General features: G+C 33.5%; 1 protein-coding gene across 4 annotated transcripts in view; it reads right to left on the bottom strand.

The window, feature by feature from the left end:
- Positions 1-21,589, bottom strand: part of Cdh19 (cadherin 19) — a 108,611-nt gene that overhangs the window by 38,374 nt on the left and 48,648 nt on the right. For all 4 annotated transcript variants that reach the window (XM_052736451.1, XM_052736450.1, XM_052736448.1 and 1 more), the window contains exons 4-7: positions 16,611-16,730; positions 8,768-8,932; positions 1,969-2,153; positions 1,214-1,467 (exon numbers count right to left, since the gene is read on the bottom strand). In XM_052736451.1, coding sequence (XP_052592411.1) covers positions 1,214-1,467; positions 1,969-2,153; positions 8,768-8,932; positions 16,611-16,730 — 724 coding nt within the window. The remainder of the gene's footprint in view (positions 1-1,213; positions 1,468-1,968; positions 2,154-8,767; positions 8,933-16,610; positions 16,731-21,589) is intronic.

Raw genomic sequence — 21,589 nt, 5'->3', positions numbered from 1 at the left:
TGGTAAGCTCCATTACAATCACAAGTTATTTTCTAAATCTTGAAATTATGTGTTCAGAAATTAAAAACACATTCTTTGCTTCTCATTTGTTATATAATATTTATTTTGCTTGGTTATTGTGCAGGACAGAATTTCTAACACTAGGTTTTCTTGGAATACTCAAAGAAAACATCCTCATGTTCTTCCCAGTTAAGGGAAAATCAGAACAATGTCATTAAATCTGCATTTGAAAGGCAACATCCTAAGAAAAGAGATAAAAAAGAAAGAAAATAATATCTGTATATCTGAACACCACACGAGAACTTCTGGGTATAAAAAGATTCTTCAAAATTAGATGAGTTCTCAGCCTCCAAATTAATATGTGCAAGATTATGTAGTTTCCTGGTTATGGGCTAGGAAAAGTTAGCTGGCAGAGGAAATTGGTGAAAGTAAATATATAAACTATTGAATTTTATGTTCATCTCAATTATATCTCATTTTGGGAAAAAAATAGTAACATAGTAACTAAAACTAGGCTTTAAAAAATAGGACATATTTGTTTCCCTATGCAAAGATATAAATTTGTCTCACCAATTTTAATATCACTTCTGTCTTTCATATGCCTAGGAAACTAATTTTTAAAAGTATTTTTAATTTAATAGTATTCATACAAGTTATATATTGATCAGCATTATTTAGGCTCTGAAACGGTATATTCAAGAATATCTTTCCCCACATATCTATTGCTCAGCTAAGATAGTAGAGGGGACAGCAAGATGACTAATTTGGTAAAAGCTTCTGTCTCAAAGACTGAAAATCTGAGTTCAATCTCTAGGAAGGACATGAGCAAAGGAAAGAATCAACTCACAGAAGTTTTTCTCTGAGTTTAACACACACATAATGTGAACAAGCTCAAATGTATTCACACATAGTTGTGTCATGCATACACACACGCACACACACACACACACACACACACACACACACAAGTGTACTGTGCTGAATTTTAGGTGAGGATTGTCTATTCTTGAATATTTTTCACCTTAACTGTTGCAATGCATTTGGGACACAGAATATTTAAACTTGTTTATTATTTTTATTTTATTTTTTGACAAGTCCGTTAAATAATGCATAAGATCCAAGTTACAAAAGTCTTGTTTTGTATTTTGAATGGACATTATTTCATGCCAACCTGTTCAGTCATTTATTAACATAAGTAAACCTAAAGACCTACCTTATAGGAGATTGTCTTCGATCTGTGTCTATAGCAGATACTCTTCCTACCATTGATCCATATGGCATTTCTTCAGGAATTCCAAATATATAATATGGTAGGAGGAAAACAGGAGGTTCATCTTCATCTTCCACTTGAACTTTAATGTAGGTTGAGGAGGCATTTTCATGGGCTGATGCAAGTTCCTCGTCAACATGGCGGTTTTTAACTTTAGCTCTAAAGCCATAATGGCTCTGGTTCTCAAAATCAATTTTCTACAAATAAATGGAGTGTGTTCAGAACAAATAATTTTAGTTAACCCAGATTAATTTAGAAAACCTTAACTTATTTATTTCTCAATTTTTTTCCTCCACATTTCATTTTATTGTATGAAAATTCGTTGGTTACAGTCATTAATTAGGTATCAAATTAAAATTTTTTCAGACCACTACCAAAAGCTTATTTGAAATAACTATACTTTAATTTGGAAATAAAATTTTACATTTATGGTCTTAGTTTAGAAAGTTGAGAATTAATATCTTATTAGTTCTAAATTAGTTTTCATTTGAAATAATTTTAAGAACACATGTAAATTAAGAAGTCCTTTAAAAATCTACATTGCTTATCTCTAAATTATTTGTATTTCCAAGCTACATATCATGATCTCTCAGTTCAATTATTAGTGAAGCAAGCAATTACAAATGATTACAAATAATTATGTGTATTTTATTAGATTTTGCACTATTCTTTAAAGAAAATGATTTAAATATTTGTACCTTTCTTAGTATAATTATACCTTCTTGAGTCTCATTATCAGTGATGATGCCAAAGGTTTGTGAATCGTCCTCTTCAATGCTGTAGTCCATTTCTGCATTCTCTCCTATATCATCATCATAGGCCATAATTTTTCCTATAGATGTACCACTGGGTGCAGACTCAGATACAGTGAAGCGGTAGAAACCTTTGCAAGCAAAATTTAAGTTATTTATGATAAATTTTTATTATATGAAGCTTCCAGCTTTATCATATTTTCGTTGTGCTTGTCTTTCATGCTAGCTACATGCTCTGTATTTTAATGTCTTTTTATCTCTCTTAGATATGTACATAAATGTTTAATATTTCCCCTTTAATTAGAAATTGGAGAATTTTTTTACATCTATTTAATTATCAGAATTTTCTCCAAAATGCATCCTACTGTTATGCCTACTTCAAATTTATATTTACACATTTCTTCTCAACACTATTAGTTTGTTTTTATTATATCCTAATGTCAAACTTAATTAAGCTTGCTAAAAATAATTTTTAAATTTTGCCTGAACAATTTTTGATATCTGATGTTACAAATAAATTTTAAGTATAAAATTAGACTGAACATAAATGATTGAGCTTAAATATAATAGTATAATTCTGAGACTTTGATCTTGAATTGCAAAACCATAATAAAAACAGAAAGTTTAATCCAAAAAAAGATGGAAAGTAAATATAGTAATAGTTTAACAGTATTGGAGATGATGATCATCTCATTGAATGGTCAAAAAAAAATTATGGCAGATGACTTAGAAAAAATCTGATGTAACTATAAAATACATTTATGTGTGTCTTTACTTATTGAGAAATAACATGAATAAATGTCATAAAGAAAGATACCATTAGTGTAATATTATTTATGATGTGCACTGAGAGATTGGAATGGTCTTTCATGTCAATATTCTAAGAACAGTAATTTGGAAAATGAAAAAAAAATTACATAGAATAAAATTAAATAGATGTTTGTTCTATTATGAGTTTCCTCAAATCATTTCACAAATGTTTTTTGGAAGTTTTGTATTGCTTTCAACATAGAATATTACTAGTTAAATATTTCTGATATTATACCACTTTATTTTTAGAGAAAAGTAACCATTTGTACACAGGTGCTTCTTTCATGTAAAAAAAAAACCCTGTCATATTTAAAATTAAAATAATGACTTGCTATCATACATTTTAAAGAAGTTTATGGGGACTGAAAAATAGATCAAAGGTTAATTAATTGCTCTAACTGCTCTTTCAGAGGGTCAAAGTATAATTCCCAGCTCCTATATCAGGTGTCCACAAATATCTGTAACCCAAGTTCCAGGGGATTCTGGAACACATCCAAGAGGCATACTCAGCCACATACATTGCTGTGGGATAATGCTTTTGTATACTGGTTTAATAAAATGCTGATTGGCCAGTAGCCAGGCAGGAAATATAGGTGGGATAAGCAGACAAGGAGAATTCTGGGAAGAGGAAAGCTGATTCTGTCTGTTTACTTGGGGGATGCTAGTGGGAGAGATTTGTCCCGACTACTGGCAGGCTGGGACACAGAACAACTTCCAACTACAATTGGCACCCAATGCAGGGCAAGAGTTTCCACCTAAAACCTGAGAAAAGCCTTTAAAAAAAGATTCTAAAACGGAGCTAAAAAACAGCTTCCTAGTGTGTCTCTCAGGCCAGCTGCAGCCTGCAGGCTTGAGCATGGTGGATTTAGCCTTTTCTATTAAGGACAAAAAATAAAAAGATTTCTGAGATAACACTGCTTTAATGGAGGTATAAACCCACTGCTTCCAAGAGTTGGTGGTACACATAGCTCCCAGAGCCAGAGCTTGTGGTAAACCTACCCCTGCCATGTTGGAAAACTGAGGTGGGCAGAGCTAGCATCCAAAGCTGCCATTTCAGTCCTAGTAAAGATGCAGGTTAAATTGTTATTGGTCATAGTCAATATCTTTCTAAAAGAAGGAAGGGGGAATATAATATGAAAATATAGGACATAGATATGATAGGTTAAAAGTGTGGATTGTCAACCTACTTTTAAAGAGCAACTTGTTTTACATTGCTATGGATTTTAGTGTATTGATACAAATTTAGAGTTGATTTTGTTATACTATATATACATTTCTACTCTTATTTAAGGTATTATGTTTATGTAACTCATTTAAATTGTAATGGATAATTAAGAAATACTGATTAATAATTAGTCTTCTTTGATAGTCAAACATATAGTCATGTTAAGTTTTCTAGATATACATAGATGTAATTCAGTTAGGTAGGTAATCTTCAAACACTTCAAAACCTACATATTATGGCATTTAGAGTTTTTTTTTTTAAACTTAGACTTTCTGAACAGTAAGACACATCTGCTCCTGGCAGTACTGATTTACTTCAAAGAGAAAGATGGGCATCACAGACACTCCATATGGAGTTTATCTTTTTCTTGGCAAAAATAGCCCTTTGGGCAAGAAATTGTTCTTGCCTGGACTGCTTAACAAAATATTGTATCAACTGGACATGCAGGACCCATAGAAAAGTGACCACTGAGCTTTGCAAGGTGAGATGGTCCTTCATGTTCCTGCTTCACATAAGAAACTGCCAGACATTATACAGGACACACAGAGAAGTGACTGAGATACTCTAGGCCTATAGGTTGAAGAAGAGATGCCCCAATGCTGCAGAGGAACTTTGGGTAACTACCCAGGTAGCATGTTGTCTCTGTCATTCTAGATTTTTGGAAGTTGCTTACAATGCATTTCCTGTTTACTTAGGTAATATATTCTCTGGGGTCTTTGATGTAGTTGAGACTAGATAGTTATAATTATAATTTTCCTTGATATGCTAAAAGATAAATTAGATATGAAACCTTAGACTCACAAACATAGGATAGATAGATTATTTTCTTAAATTTTGCTAAATACAAATAGACTAGATATTGTAACTGTAATTCCTGCTTGATAACTGTTATATGTAATTTTATTATGTTAAAGTTAGAACCTTCCTTTTTAATTAAACAGAAATGGGGAAATGCTATGGAATAATGCTTTTGTATACTGGTTTAATAAAATGCTGATTGGCCAGTGCCAGGCAGGAAGTATAGGTGGGATAAGCAGACAAAGAGAATTCTGGGAAGAGGAAGGCTGAATCAGGAGATGCCAGTCTGCCATCCAGGGAGCAACATGTAACAGCACACAGGAAAAGCCATAGGACACATGGTGACATATAAATTAACAGAAATGCGCAGAGTTTAAGTGTAAGAGCTAGTCAATAGTAAGCCTGAGCTAGTGGCTGAGCAGTTTTAATTAATAGAAGCCTCTGTGTGTTTACTTGGGGGATGCGAGTGGGAGATATTTGTCCCGACTGCCAGTTGGCCAGGACAAAGAAAAACGCACAAATACAATACATCTAATAAAAATCAATCTTTAAAATTAAATGGAATTTCTTTTGGCTTAAATATTATAGAGTTTATATTAAGCTACTATTTTTCAAAATAGAAACAATGAAATATTTTCTTCTACCAGCACTTTTTCTGTACAATTTGCTCTATATTTTTAAAAAGTGTCATTTCAGCATAGATTCTTTACAAAGTCCTTTCATTGAATCATGTAATAATATGAGTGTATTCAGATGCTTTCCTTAGTTTATGGCCTTGAACTCAAAGCAGATAATAGCCATGATACATGTAAGTGCTAAGGTATTGTTATAGTGTGACTGTTTTACATTTTTCGTAAAGTAGGGTGTATTCATAGTTGACAAGCTTTTTTTTTATCAATTGAAGTATATCTGAGGAAAGAAAATTCTAGGAAGATCAAAAAGGCAAAGTCTTGAGTGTTCTAAGAAGAGAAGAGAGGTAAAATGATAGAGGCTGAATTATGTGTTCATGGACAGGGCAGTAATGACAGATCATTTTTGAGCATTACATGAAATCAGTTTATATCAAGGATTTGATGTTTTCATGAGTGAGATGAATCACTATGGTGAGAATATCTGTTATACATCTAGCAGTTTCACTAAGGCTGCTTTGGATGGGGAAAATAGATCAAAGACATTTGCAGAAATATTAGATGAGAATCCCTTGTGATGAGAGGAGAAATGAAGGGATTGACATGAACCAAAGAGAGAAGTGAAGCTGTGGGAAGTACTTGAGCACTTTAAAGGTAGGATCAGGAGAATTTTCAGACTATTCAAGGTTTTTTTCTAAGAAATAGAAGATAAAAATAAATGGTTGAAGATCTTTAGAAGATCATTTTCCATTATCACGTGATAAAGACATGAGATGTGTACAGAGATATATGTGTGTGGTGGAAATTTGTAATATTTATCTGCATGTTTGTGTATGAAGCATATATATGGTGTACATATTTGTGTGTGTGGTGTGTGTGAGTATATGTGTGTCTGTGTTTATGTGTAATACATGTGTGTGTATGTGTGCATCCATGTATATGTATGTGGGAGAGAGTGTGTGATGTGGTGTGATGTGTGTGTGTATGTGTGCATACATGTATTCTGATTTGCTCACAGACTATGAAAAATTAGAAATTTGTCATAACAAACATCAATTCAAGCAAATTAAGAAATTAGACTGGAAATGGGTTTGTCACAGTTTAGTATTAGGTAGATGAGTAATTTTTCATATACTGTCATGTATTATTTGAAAACGTAAGATTTCTTCCTGGGCAATGGGAAATTTGAATTTGTTATTAATTGAGAAGGGAAAATATAAGAATAAGAGATGTGAAGTTTATGTAAGACTATAGCATGAATTTGAAAAAAAATGCCATATCATAAAAATATGGAATGTATACAAAGGAAGAAGTTTCATTATAGTCTAATAGCACCAGTGTTATATAATCTTTGTTTGTTTTTCAATTGATGATCCAATGTCATTATGTAGTACATAATATTGTTCTGTTAAACTAGAAGGTTTACTACTTATGGAATAGATGAGTGAGTGTGAGTAGAGTTATGTCTATAATCTTTAGAGATGGAAATTTTGTATGTGCTTAAACATTAAAATTCAATGTAACTATCAACCTAATTGTTTCCAAATGAAACAATGAAAGATATCAAGGTTGAAAGTTCAGCATATCAACAACTGCTGAATGGAATTCCAAGACCACTGAACAACTATATATACCGCCATCCCTTTCAATGCAGGTGGTTCTACATAGGGAGAAATGCAAAAAGAAACACTTTTGAGGAATATGAAAAGTGGGGAGAGAGATTGGATAGGAAATCAAAAGGTAGTTTTCCCAGGTGATATAGCTCATGATATAATCTCTGTACTTGGAAAATTGAGGCAGCAGAGTAGCTACATGTTGGAAATCATTGTGACCTGGGGATGTCTTTCTGTATGCTGTGAATGTGTTGCTCTAATTGATTGATAAATAAAACACTGATTGGCCAGTAGCCAGGCAGGAAGTATAGGCAGGACAATGAGAGAGAAGACTGGGAAGTGGAAGGATGTCAGGAGACGCTGCCAGCTGCTGCTACAACTGTGAGAAGCAAGATGTAAAGTACTGGTAAGCTATAATCCACGTGGCAACTCACAGATTAATAGAAATGGGTTACTTTAAGATATAAGAACTAGATAACAAGGAGCCTGCCATGGCCATACAGTATATAAGTAATATAACTCTCTGTGTGGTTGCTTGGGTTTGAGCACCTGTAGGAGCCAGGTGGACACTGGAGAAAACTCAAGATACAATAGTGATACTAGGTCTTAAAATTGACAGAAGAAACTAACAAATAAAAGACATAAGTGACAAAATTTAAAAAAAAAACAATATAAAAATTAAAATCCAAATAAAATGACAGTTTCATTTCTGTATATATATAATCAACATGAAGAAAATTATGCTATGGCTGATGAATATATTGGCTATTCTCTTTATTCTTTGTTTAGTTCTTACCAAATGTCATTTTATTATAATAATTGATAATTTTTCATACTTTTAAAAATGTCTATAAATGTATTTTTGTTCCTAAAGAGGGACTTCCTGGGAAAAGAAAAACAATGAAATTTCATGTGATTTAACATATACAGTAAATAATCAGAGTAAATGTAATCTTTTCCTGCTAAAGAATAAAAACTAAAATTTTAAGTTAAATTATTGTTTGGAAGTGCAGAATCAATTCCAAAAATGTAAATATGTCAATTTCTTATGATTCCATAAATATGTTTCTTGAAATAATCAAAGGAATCAGGCTTGCAGATAGAATTAAATTGCTAATAAGGTAACACTGACAAAGAGAATTTACCCTGAATCACATTGTGCATAGATATGTCAGTGTGAGAAATATTTACTTCAGTAGATGCTTCTTAGATATATGGTGACTCAAGAATTAGCAGGCAACTTAGGGTTTAAGACTGTCTTCCAACTAATAGCCATCAAGGAAACATACCCAGTACTATCTAGACAGACAACTGAACAATGCAAAAATTCTAATGAGCAAGGAAGGGGATTATGGCCAAAAGATAGAGGAAATGCTCTGGGATGTTTTGGTTATAGCCTAGTGAAGCTCATACCAAAATTTATAAAGATCATAGATAAGTTCTCAGCTTGTGGTAATTTGTGCCTACAACAGTAGAGTATAGATACATTATTCCATCTCTATTTCATGCTTTTATATTAAATTATAGCAGTTCTACATTATCAAATTAGCCCATTTATTTTATATAATTTTTATACTGTTGCAACACTCTGTATATAAAGCAAACTTTAACATCTGTGCATATTCAAATGATTTAAAGCATAATGGAAATTCAAGACACTTTCTACTTACTTTCTTTGAATATTGGCTTGTTGTCATTAATATCTGACAGCCTAATTGATACCGTAGTTGTTCCAGACAAGGCTCCAGGCTGACCAAGCATGTCTCTGGCTTTAATAATTACACAGTATGTATCTTGTAACTCTCTATCCATTTTAGAAGATATTCTTATGACTCCTTTAAAAAAAAGTAGCAAAATTCCAATTATTATCACCCATGGCCTCTTCATAAAAAACTTCTTTTGTTGTTTTGTTTTATTAACAAATATTTTATTAGATCTTTGATACTTTTTTCAATATATTTTGATCATATTTATTCCTAGAAGTCCTCCAAATTCTTCCAGTGCCCCCTATCTCCCTATTGCTCTCCATTTCTTGTCTTTTTCTTTTGTTTTTATTTATTTATTTTTGTAAGTTTTTTTTTAATTTTACATACCAATCCCATTTCCTAGCTAACTTCTTAAGCTTCCCATGATGTAACCCTCATTCTGTTTTTTTCTAGCCACTAAAAGAGAGAACCGTAATAATGTTAAAATTAAGCACTAATTATGTTTATGATTTTTATCAGATCACTAAACATGACTATACCTTTAATACAACATTATAATAGGTGTCACTCAAGTGTTTTGGTAGCCTTAATTTTTTCCCAATTTAAGAAGGAATTTCTTTTATATTTGCTCCATAATTAGGCCAGTCTACTCTGTTTTTCCTTCCCCAAGACTTAGCTTATGATCCTGGTTCAGCAAATTGTCCTTCATAAGAAAGTGTAAGTTACTTTCATTTTCTTTTTCTCATTTGATCCTTCATGTTCAATTGGTAGTTATTGATGAATTAAGAATATGTATTTATTGATATCCATATGTGTATTAGACATCTGTAACTTCTATGATACAAAAGCCATGTTTATGTTTTATTTTTCATTATTTTAAAAAGTATTTAAGATGTTCCAAGAACAAACCTTAAAAAATCTTTTATGTGATATAATGCCTGGAAAAAGTCAGCATTTTACAAAGATTTATGAAGGAATTAAGTACTCATATTTTAATGTTAATGAAACAAATGATAGTACATGAAAGAAAAGATTCAGGGACAGGGAAAACTTGTTTTTCACTGGTGGGAGTCAAAACTGGTACAGCCATATGGAAATGAGTGTGTAGGTTCCTCAGAGATATGGGAATCAATCAATCTCTATACCACTCTTTAACATGTATACTTGAAAAAGCATGCAACATATATATTTGCTTATTCATATTCATTAATATTCTATTTATAATAATTAGAAGCACCTTCCACCTACTGATGAATGCATAGTTAAAATGGGGTACATTTATACAATGAAATACTATTTAGCTATCTAGAAAAAATATAAAACTGCAGATAATGGTTGAAGTTGGAAAAAATCATCCATGTTGAGGTAACCCAGTCTCCAAAGGACAAACATCATTTGTTGTCTATTATAGGTAGATATTACCTTTATACTTTCTATGTGAACACTAAAATCCAAATAACCACAGAGATTATGTGCCTAGTAAAGGACCACTGTGGAGAAGAGGATCTCCCAATGAAGGGAAAATAGTATATAGCATTGTGGAAAGATAAATCAGAAACTAAAATAAGAAGATTAAATAAGGAGGGAATGAGAGAGAAGGATGAAGGATGGAATATGGGGAGTTACAACTAACAGTAAGGTTATTTGAAAAGCCAAGTGGAAAATTACCACTGTAGAAGCTTCTGAAAACATGTACATATATCAAAGGAATCATGGAGGCACCATGTAATAGTGGAAACAGTGACCCAAGTAAAACCTTCAGTGCCTACAGTAGATTATGTCATGTTGAATCACTGGCCAAACAAGTCTCAAGAGGGCCCTAAATATCACAGTCTTTTGAAAGATTATGTGTTTCTCTCTACAACCTCTTTAGGGTCATTTTTCTGAAGATAACACTAACATCATCAAATACAGAAAAATCGACTCAATGCCTTACTGGAAACTTCACATCTGCTGAATAGTATTCATGATGATAGAAGATACTCTACATATAATCATAGGATACAGTTAACCATCAATATCATTCAACTAAAACCTTGGTGACCTACAATAGCAAATTGACTAAAAGATATATTGGTGCAATAGCAGTCCAAATGTTATGAGAGTAACCGATCATATTATAAAATTGTATATAAGGGCCACTCCATGAGATTGAACCCATATCTGGAATTGCTAAAGAGGAAAGAATATGAGAATAGATAGGTCATGTGTCTAGAGGAAAAGCTATTAATGTTATTTGGATAAAGAAACATAGCAATGAAAAGGCTATTGAAATATTTCTATACATATAAATCAGTGCCTTGCTTATATTTCATGAAACATTTTCTTTTTGCAAAACATGGGAAATAAAACAGAGATCCACAGCTGAACAATGTCTAGAAAGAGACATTAGGGTACTCAGTTCTTAATGGATGTCTTCCTCAAACTTTTTTCTTCAGGTTTTAAGTTCTATGCAAAAGAAGAGACAGAGAAACTCAAGTAGAACCAGCCATTGTTCAGCCACTCCCACAAGTTCTGCACCAACTGTACTCAAGAACATCTTGCATGCAGGACAGATTTTGGATAGAACCTTTTGGGGCTGTGTAGCTGTCCTCATCTGTCCACAGAAAAACTTCCCTGCTTGCAGAAGACAGCCAGTTCAGGCTCCATATACTCCATTACTAGGAGTCTTCACTAGAGTCTCCCTCTTACATTCCAGGGAGTTTACACAATACACTAGGTTTCTTCATAGCCCTAGAAGTGTCCCCCAATTTCTGTCATCTCTCCCAGTGTTCTCTTCCTCTACTCATGCTCCTGCACCAAATTTCTCTTGTTGCACCCCCACATTCTACTAATTGACTCAAGAAATATATTATATTTTCATTTCCTAGGGATATACATGCATCCCCTCTCCCCTCGAGCTCTCCTTATACTTGCCCTTTCTGATACATGGATTGTAGCAAGATTAATCTTTATTTTACAACTAGTATCCACTTGTATGTGAAGATACCATTCTTGTCTTTCTATGTCTGGGATACCTCACTCAGGATGATTTTCCTAGTTCCATGAATTTGCCTGAAAATTTAATGATGTCATTTTAACAGCTGAGTAATACTCTAATGTGTAAATGTATTATGTTTTCTTTCTCCATTTTTGAGTTGAAGGACATCAAGGTTGTTTCCAGTTTATGACTATTATGAATAAAGCTGTGATGAACATAGGTGAGTAGGTGTACTTGTGGTAGAATGCACCATCCTTTGGATAGATCCCAAATAGTATTCTTAAGGTAGATAAATTTTCAGCTTGAAATTTTTACCTTCTATTTCCATTATTCTTATGTTTGGTCTTTCAGAAATTCCCAGATTTCCTGGATGTTTTGTGTCAGGAATGTTTTTTTTTTTTAATTTAACATTTTCTTTTGATAGATGCAGCTCTTTTATCTTATATTAATTTCCAGTGATTCTCACCTTCATCTTTTGTATATTGTTTACTTACTTAGATTTTACATTTTCTGAATTCCCTCATTGTTTTCTTTAATGCTTCTACTTCCATTTTTAGATTTTGAACAATTTTACTCATTTTCTCCAAATATTTGTTGGTGTTTTTCTGGAATTTTTTGAGGGTTTATTCCTTTCCTTCTCTAAGGAACTCTATCATCTTCATAAAGTTGTTGTTAAGGTCATTTTCTTGTGCTTCAGCTGTGTTGGAGCATTTAATATTAATATTGTGGTAGTATTGTTGAACTCTGGGGTGACATACTGTTCTGGTTGTTGCTCATTCTGTTCTTAGACTGGTATCAAGGCTCCTGTGTTTGGAGTGATTATACGTCTAGGTGCTGATTTCTAAGTTTGTCTTTGTTGGATTTTGTTTTGTCTGTATCCTCATTGGTCCTCTGGTATCTGTGACCTGAATTTCTGGCAGCAGGTGTGACCTCTAGTCAAGTAGGAAGTCTCCATCAGAGATTGGGGTATGGACTTTTAGAGGCTAGAGTGACCTTTATTCCAACAGAGTGTCTCTGCTTCAGTTGGGAGTGGAAAGTGACAATAGGGAGGGGAGTGGAGATTGGGGAGTAGTGTTGTGGGGCACTGAGATAGTAGAAGATGTCCATAGATGGCTACCTGTCTAGAGTTCTGGAAGTCAGTGTGCTCTCTGGTCCAGCTTTGAGTCTCTGCCTAAGTTCCACTTTTTTTTCCCTCTGGCTGATGTGGTATGTTTTTCTGACTTGCATGGCCTGCACCGTGGTAGCTCTTCTGATTGGTATTGTCTACAGCTGTTCTTCTGGGTGGCAAGGCCTGCACATTTTCTTCTGACTTACATGGTCTGGACCTGAGCAGTATCTACAAGAGGTGGTGGCAGGGGTATGACTCCATGGGCCCATTTGGCAGGAAGGGATGACAACGGGTTGGGTCTTTGAGATCTTAACCTTGTGTAAGGGAGAGTTCATGGGGTAGGTATTTTTCATAGTGTTCTGCTAACTGGCATGGGCTGCACTTGAGCTTATTTATTTGTTTTGAGTTTCAGGTTTTTTCGTTATTTTTATTTTGTTTTCTTATGTGTTTGAAGACAGAGAGAGAGAGACACAGAGAGAGAGAGAGAGAGAGAGAGAGAGAGAGAGAGAGAGAGAGAGAGAGAGAGAGAAACAACAAATTTGGGTTAGGAAGTAATCAGGAAAAAAGGTTCTAGAACTTGTTGAGAGATGAGAAATGTTCAAAAAATATTATTAGAAAATATTTTTAAAAGAAAAGTGCCTTTAAAATGGAAGGTACTGTATGGGATGAAGCAGTATATCTCTTTCATATTCTGAATAATAAGATATATGAATAATATTTCAGAGAAGATAGACTGTTACCATAACAGTACAACAAAACATCATCTTCCATAATTCTTTTAATCCTCAAAGATCCTAGACAAAGAGGATCAACATATCCCAAATGAATCCATAGAAATTAAATATCTAAGTGTTTAACAAAATACATTATAAACTTTTTTAAAATTAAGACTTTTTATTTTAATAATAACCAAAAGTTTGTTCATTTGTTCATTTGTAAAATTTTGGGAAAATTAGCTAGGATGCTGAATCTTTTTGTTTGTTTGTTTGTTTGTTTTCTTAATCTTTCAATTTTTAATAGTATTTTTATTTTATAATATATCAGCCACAGATTCTGCTGTCCTCTCTCCTCCCACCCCCAACCCTCCACTCTCTAATCTACCCCCCATTCCCACCTCCTCCAAAGCAGGTCTCACCTGGGGAGTCAACAGAGCCTGGAAGACTCAGCCAAGGCATGTCCAGTCCCCTCCTCCCTATACCAAGGCTGAGCAAAGTGTCCCAGCATAGGCCTGAGGCTCCAAAAAGCCAGCCCATGCACCAAGGACAGGTCCTGGTTCCACTGCCTGGGGGCCTCCCTAACAGTTCAAGCTAATCAACTGTCTCACTTATCCAGAAGGCCTGGTCCAGTTCCACGGGGGTTCCTCTACCATTGGTTCACAGTTCATGCATTTCCACTAGTTTGGCTATTTGTCCCTGTGCTTTTTCCAATCATGGTCTCAATATCTCTTGCTCATGCAATCCCTCCTCTCTCGCCTATTGGAGAGAGCTCCAATAGCAGCTCCCAGAGCTCCACCTGGGTCTCAGTCATGGATTTCTGCATCCACTTCCATCAGACACTGAATGAGAGTTCAATCATGACAGCCAGGGTGTTCAGTCTTCTGATCACCAGAGCAGGTCAGCTCAGGCACACTCTTGACCATTGCCAGTAGTCTACACTGTAGGTATCTTTGTGGATTTCTGGCGACCTCTCTAGCACTCTGTTTCTTCCTATTCCCCTGGGGTCTTCATTCATCATGGTATTTCATTCTCAGTTCTCCCACTCTTCTCCTGATCCAGTTGGGACCTACCTCTCCCCTAAGCTCTCTTTACCCCTACCCTTGCCCTCCCTTCCCCCTCCAACCCCAGTTTGCTTATGTAGATCTCATCTATTTCTCTGTTGTTTGGTAATCCCTGTGTCTTTCTTAGAGTCTTCTTTACTAGGTAGCATTCCTGGAGTTGTGAGTTGAAATGACAGCCTACAGAGTGGGAAAAGATCTTCACCAACCCCACATCTGACAGAGGGCTGATATCCAGAACATATAAAGAACTCAAGAAATTAGACATCAAAATACCCAACAGTTCAATTAAAAGGTGGGCTATAGAGCTAAACAGAGAATTCTCAACAGAAGAAACTCAAATGGCTGAAAGACATTTAAGGAATTGCTCAACATCCTTAGTCATTAGGGAAATGCAAATCAAAATGACTCTGAGGTACCATCTTACACTCGTCAGAATGGCTAAGATCAAAAACACTGAAGACACCTTATGCTGGAGAGGATGTGGAGCAAGGGGAACACTCCTACACTGTTGATGGGAATGCAAACTTGTACAGCCACTTTGGAAATCAATATGACGCTTTCTCAGAAAATTGTTAATCAACCTCCCTCAAGACCCAGCTATTCCACTCTTGGGCATATACCCAAGGGATGATCAATCACAGCACAAGGACACATGCTCAACTATGTTCATAGCAGCATTGTTTTTAATAGCCAGAACCTGAAAACAACCTAGATGCCCTTCAACTGAAGAATGGATAAACAAAATGTGGTATATATCCACAATGGAGTACTACTCAGCAGAGAAAAACAATGACATCATGAGGTTTGTGGGCAAATGACGGAACTAGAAAATATCATCCTGAGTGAGGTAACCCAGACTCAGAAAGACAAACATGGTATGTATTCACTCATAAGTGGATACTAGATGTAAAGCAAAGGATAACCAGGATGTTGAATATTTGTAGCCTATAAGTTCAGAAGAGTAAGATGTATAAGGGCTTTGCTTTGGAGTGGGTGGTAATAGTTAATACTCATTGAACAAATAGGGTCATTTAAATATTAAATAGTCAATGGATATGCTTACAACTGATAATAGAGCTTCTAGTAGAGTTTCTGCTCAATATGTGTAAGGCCCTGGCTTTAATCTCCATAAAATAATAACTAATTTTTAATATACATTTTTTAAAACAACACATAAATTCCTCTTTTTGTCAAGGGTGTTCAAGTGATTAATACAAACAGGAACTGCAATGGTAAATAAACTTTGTTTAAAAATATAAAATGATTCTTTCTCAAAGATAAAAATGTACAAAATACACAGCTTTGTTTCTTTACCATATTATACCACACATATAATATACAGTGACTCCTAGACATTGGTTAGGAATGTAGATATGTCTTTGTGGTTTCTAGTTTCAGTTCCCTTATGTCTCATACAGTTGGGAACTTTTACGGTACTATCATTTTTTTGGTAAATGTCATCTGGTCTTGTAATCTGGCAATGTCTTCTTCTAATATTTTTTAATTGCCTTGCTCTTAATTCTCTAATAGATTTACAAAAAACGCCGGGCGGTGGTGGCACACGCCTTTAATCCCAGCACTCGGGAGGCAGAGCCAGGCGGATCTCTGTGAGTTCGAGGCCAGCCTGGTCTCCAAAGCGAGTTCCAGGAAAGGCGCAAAGCTACACAGAGAAACCCTGTCTCGAAAAACCAAAAAAAAAAAAATCATTATATAAATTTTATATCAAACATATATTCTATGACATCATATGTAATCTCTAATATCTAAATCATAGAAACACTGTTTAAAGTCTAAGTAAAATTAAATATTAGGGAATGATATCACTCCTAATGTTGAAATATGGCATCTACTATAGAACACCATTGTATCCAGATGATATATGCTCACAAATTCCCACTTGAAAACCATAGAGGGTTTCATTTTTTTTTTAATTCATAAATACCTGTTGTTGGCTCAACAGAAAAATATGGTTGTCCTTGTTCTAAGTTGTATAGGATTCGAGCATGATAACCAGTTGCAGGGTCATCAGCATCATTGGCTGTCACCTTGATAACAAATGTTCCTAAGTAGAAAAGATATATTAATAGTAAATTCAGATTTGGGTCTCAGTCCAATCAGTAATGAATTTAGTTCAGTAAAACAAGCAAAATAGCCACTAATAAGAACAGTAGTAGTTAACAGAGAAACAAGAAAATATAACTATATAAATAGGCCTCATTCCCATAAGATCTGAGAACTGTACTTGTCGATTTGTAATTAATGAAATGAACTGTTAAATAATTCATTGATACATATTGTTTATGATCTTTCCAAGATGTATGATCACAGGATGAACCTGAAAAAAATATTAAAAATGTTGAAGCAGTCTGTAGCTCAAAAAATATAATGTTGAAAACATTGTTAAACATTATTGAAACGAGCTAGAATGAATATCAAATGAAGAAAAGTATATTGATTAAAGCCTCTTTATTAACTTTGTAAATATCCACTTGATGTAGAAAATAAAATGAAACAGACACATAAGGTAAACATTATTATTAAAATTCAACATATGGGTATAATTATTTTTTTACATTGACTATAAACATTGAAAGACTTCAAATACTTATTTTAAAATATCAAATTTTTGCTTGTGTTCCTATAAACATAAAATTTCCACCCATGAACCTTATGAAAACTTCATATGTATTGAAACTTTATATTTTTTGTATATAAGAATGAAAAGAATAGCATAAAATCAAGTAAACTTCTCAAGTCTTTTCACAGACACCTTCATGATTTTTCCCAGCAAAATACAAGTTCATAAAATCAGACTCTCTTTACCTATGAAACCCTTTATATTTTAACTTCTGAAAGTATAAACTATGACTATGTTGAGTTTGTTTTGTTTCGGCTTCAACTTAGTACTTTTTAAAAATGTTTTTGAACAATGCAGCATACTTTAGCAATATTTAGCAATAATTTTATTAATATAATTGTTAATCTATATCTTCAAATAACTGAAAAAGATAAGATTAGAATAAAAGGTATGAAAATAAAATATTTCCACCAACTCTTGTATATTTGAACCATCCCAGTTCTTCAACATATGAAAAAGAAACTTCATATAAGTTTTTTTAAACATGAATCTGGTGTAATCATTAAGGTATTGTGAACAAATGTCTCAAAAACCATTTACTGAAGTTGTGTACAATGCATTGGGTAGGAAGTGTTTTTAGTTTGTGCTTCAGAGATACAATTTTTAATTTCTCTACTTCCTGTTTATGCTTACATATAAATTATTTGCTTAGATTCCTAACCCTTGTCTCTGGACCTTAACCAGATGTCTTTGCTTTCTTAAACCCTCATCAATGCCATGTCCACATAATCTACTAATTAAAAAATTCTTAGTATTATACATGCTTAGAGGTTTTTAAACCAGAATAGCACAAATAATGACAAGGAAAAGGATAAAAAATCATTTTTTATTTGGTTGAAATTATCAGATGATAAGAAATAAAATTTGGGTTTGTAAATCCAACAGTAGCCACTTTTAAAATATATTTTTAATTTTTTATAATACAATATGTCACTTTCCTTCCCCATTTCTCTATCCAAAACTCCCTATTTACCCCCTCTTTTTGTGTTCAAATTACTAGCCATTTCCTTTGTTTATTTTTGTGGTGTGTGTGTGTGTGTGTGTGTGTGTGTGTGTGTGTATGTGTGTGTGTACCTCAACAGTGACCATGTTACTTATGAATGCTTGCATGTATTCCCAAATAAAAAAGTGACATTTCTGCCTCCTATGGTTTTTACTTTGTTCTATTTTTCAAAAGGCAACACTAATACTATATATTTAACAAAATAATAGCAAACTGACAAGCACATATTGGAAGAGAATAAATAAAATTCTAATAATTACAATCCCTTAACATAAAAAATTTGTAAAAGGAGTTAAGGAGATTCTATTACATTAAACAGTTTAAAGAAATAATTATCAGTTTATTTTCAAAAACAGGACTCAGTAATTCAGAACAAGGATATATTTACATATATTAACCACTAACTTTGGATTTCAGAATATTAATCTGTAATTAAGTCTATTGCCAAGGTAATATGGCAACATCAGATTCAAGCCATATTTTAGCAGCAAGACTTGAATATTCTAGCACAGCTGAAACACAATATAACTACTTTTAAAAAGAAATTCATGAAGAGGCTAGAGGTGCTTAAATAGAAAATGAGTAAATGTCTTAAAGAAATTAAGGAAAATATAAACAGTAATTGGAGAAAATAAACAAATCCCTTAAATAATGTAAAAAAAACATACAAGTGAAGGAAACTATCTAAGAGTTGAAAATTGAAATATAAACAATAAAGAAAACACAGAGAGACTCCAGACAGGAAATTTTCATATGTGAACAGGAACTACAGACTCAAACATGACAACCTTACTTGGGTTAATGTTTTCCTTCTAGTACCTACTGTAGGGCTGGATTTGTGGATAGATTTTATTTAAATTTTACTTTGTCATGAAATATTCTGTTTTCTCTATCTATGGTGATTGAAAGTTTTATTGGATATAATAGTCTGGGTTAGCATCTGTGGTCTCTTGTAGTTTGGAAAACTACAACTCAAGCAAGTTAATTATAGCCAGGACAACTCAGGCAATAGATAATCTCACAACAGCAAAATTTGAAGAAGGGAAACACACACACACATGCACACACACACACACACACACACACACACACACACACACCAACAACAGCAACAACAACTGGTTATTAATATCTCTCAATATCAATGGGTTCAATTCACCAATAAAAAGACAGGTTAACAGAATTGTATGTAAACAGGAGCCATCCTTCTGTTGCATACAGGAAACACATCACAAAATCAAAGATAGATATTACCTCAGAGTAAACTGATTGAAAAAGATTTTCCAATCAAATGGACCTAAGAGGCAAACTGATGTGGCTACCCTAATATCTAATAAAATAGATATCAAATTGAATTTAATCAAAAGACATAGAGAAGGACATTTAATAGTTATTAAAGTAAAAATCCACCAGGATGACATCCTAATTCTTTACAGCTATGCCCAATGCAATAGTAGCTACATTTGTCATAGAACCATTACTAAAGCTTAAATCACTCACTGAACCCAACAAATTAAAAATGATAGACTTCTTATATTTTGGCGCACGCCTTTAATCCCAGCACTCGGGAGGCAGAGCCAGGCGGATCTCTGTGAGTTCGAGGCCAGCCTGGACTACCAAGTGAGTTCCAGGAAAGGCGCAAAGCTACACAGAGAAACCCTGTCTCGAAAAACCAAAAAAAAAAAAAAAAAATGATAGACTTCAATACCCCACTTCTGCTAATGGACAGGTAGTTTAACTATAAAATAAACAAAGAAATAATGAAACTAACAGACATTATGACTCAAATGTACATAAAAGCTATCTATGGAACATTTCACCAAAACTCAAAAGATTATACCTTCTCAGCACCTCATGAAACTTTCTCCAAAATTGACTACATACTCCCTAACAAAGTAAGTCTCAAAAGATACAAGAAAATTGAAGTAACCATCTCTATTTTATTGGAGAATCATGGATTAAAGCTAGATTTCAGCAACAACAGAAACAACAGAAAGCCTATAAACTCATGAAAACTGAGCAACTCTCTACTGAGTTACCATTGGGTCAAAGAAGACATAAAAAGAAGTTAAAGATGTCCTAGAATGCAATGAAAATGGATGCACAACATACCCAAACTTGAAAGCAGTACAATGAAAATAGTACTAAGAAGAAAGTTTGTACCACCAATTGCCTTCATGAAGAAATTGGAGTGACCTCATAATGGTGACATAACTGTATACCTGAAAGATCTAGAACAAAAAGAAGCAAACACACACAAGCAGAATTCATGGCAGGAAATAGTCAAGTTAGGGATGACATCAATAAATAGAAGTAGAAAAATACAAATAATTGATGAAACAGAGGTGGTGCTTTGAGAAAATCAACAAGATAAACAAACCGTTATGCAAACTAACTAAAGAGAAGAGACATAATGTACAAATTAACAAAATCAGAAACAAAAAGAGGGACATAACAAGAGACCCAAGGAAATACAAAGAATCATTTTGTTACCCATCAAAAATCTGTTTTCCACAAAATTGGGAAATCTCAAAGAAATGAACAATTTTCTAAACAGATGCCATTTACCACAATTAATTCAAGGCCAGACAAATAATGTAAATAGATCTATAACTTCCAAAGAAATAGATTCTGTCACTAAAATTTCAAAACCAAAAATAAAGCCCAGGACCAGAATGGTTTAGTGTTGAATTCTATCAAACATTGAAAGAACAGTTAATAACAATAGTCCTTAAATTCTTTCACAAAATAGAAACAGAAGAAACTTTGCTAAATTTATTTTATGAGACTATAGTTACCCTTATATCCAAACCACAAAAAGACTCAGCAAAAAGAATTATAGAACAGTTTTTTCTCATAAACATAGATGCAAAAATACTGAATAAAATACTTGCATATGGAATCCAAGAATATATGAAAAAAATCTACCATGATCATGTAAGCTTCCTATCAGAGATGCAGGCATGGATCAAAATAAGAATACCTGTCAATGTAATCCACCACGTAAACAAACTGAAAGATTAAAAAAAAATCCATGATCATCTCATTAGATGCTGAAAAATCTTTTGATAAAATCTAGAACTCATTCTTGATAGATTCTTGAAGAGATTAGGGATACAAGGGATATACCTAAATATAATTAAGGTAATATAGAGCAAACAAATTACCCACATCAAATTAAATGGAAGAAACTCAAAGTGTTACCATTAAAATTAGGATCAAGAAAAGGCCATACATCACCTCATATCTATTCAATATAATTCTCAAAGTTCTACCTAGA

This window comes from Peromyscus californicus, unplaced genomic scaffold (genome assembly GCF_007827085.1).
Source record: "Peromyscus californicus insignis strain IS unplaced genomic scaffold, ASM782708v3 Scaffold_14__1_contigs__length_90479793_seg_1, whole genome shotgun sequence".
NCBI lineage: Eukaryota > Metazoa > Chordata > Mammalia > Rodentia > Cricetidae > Peromyscus > Peromyscus californicus.
The sequence above is the reverse complement of the archived record's forward strand: the minus strand, read 5'-3'. Positions and strand labels throughout refer to the sequence as shown.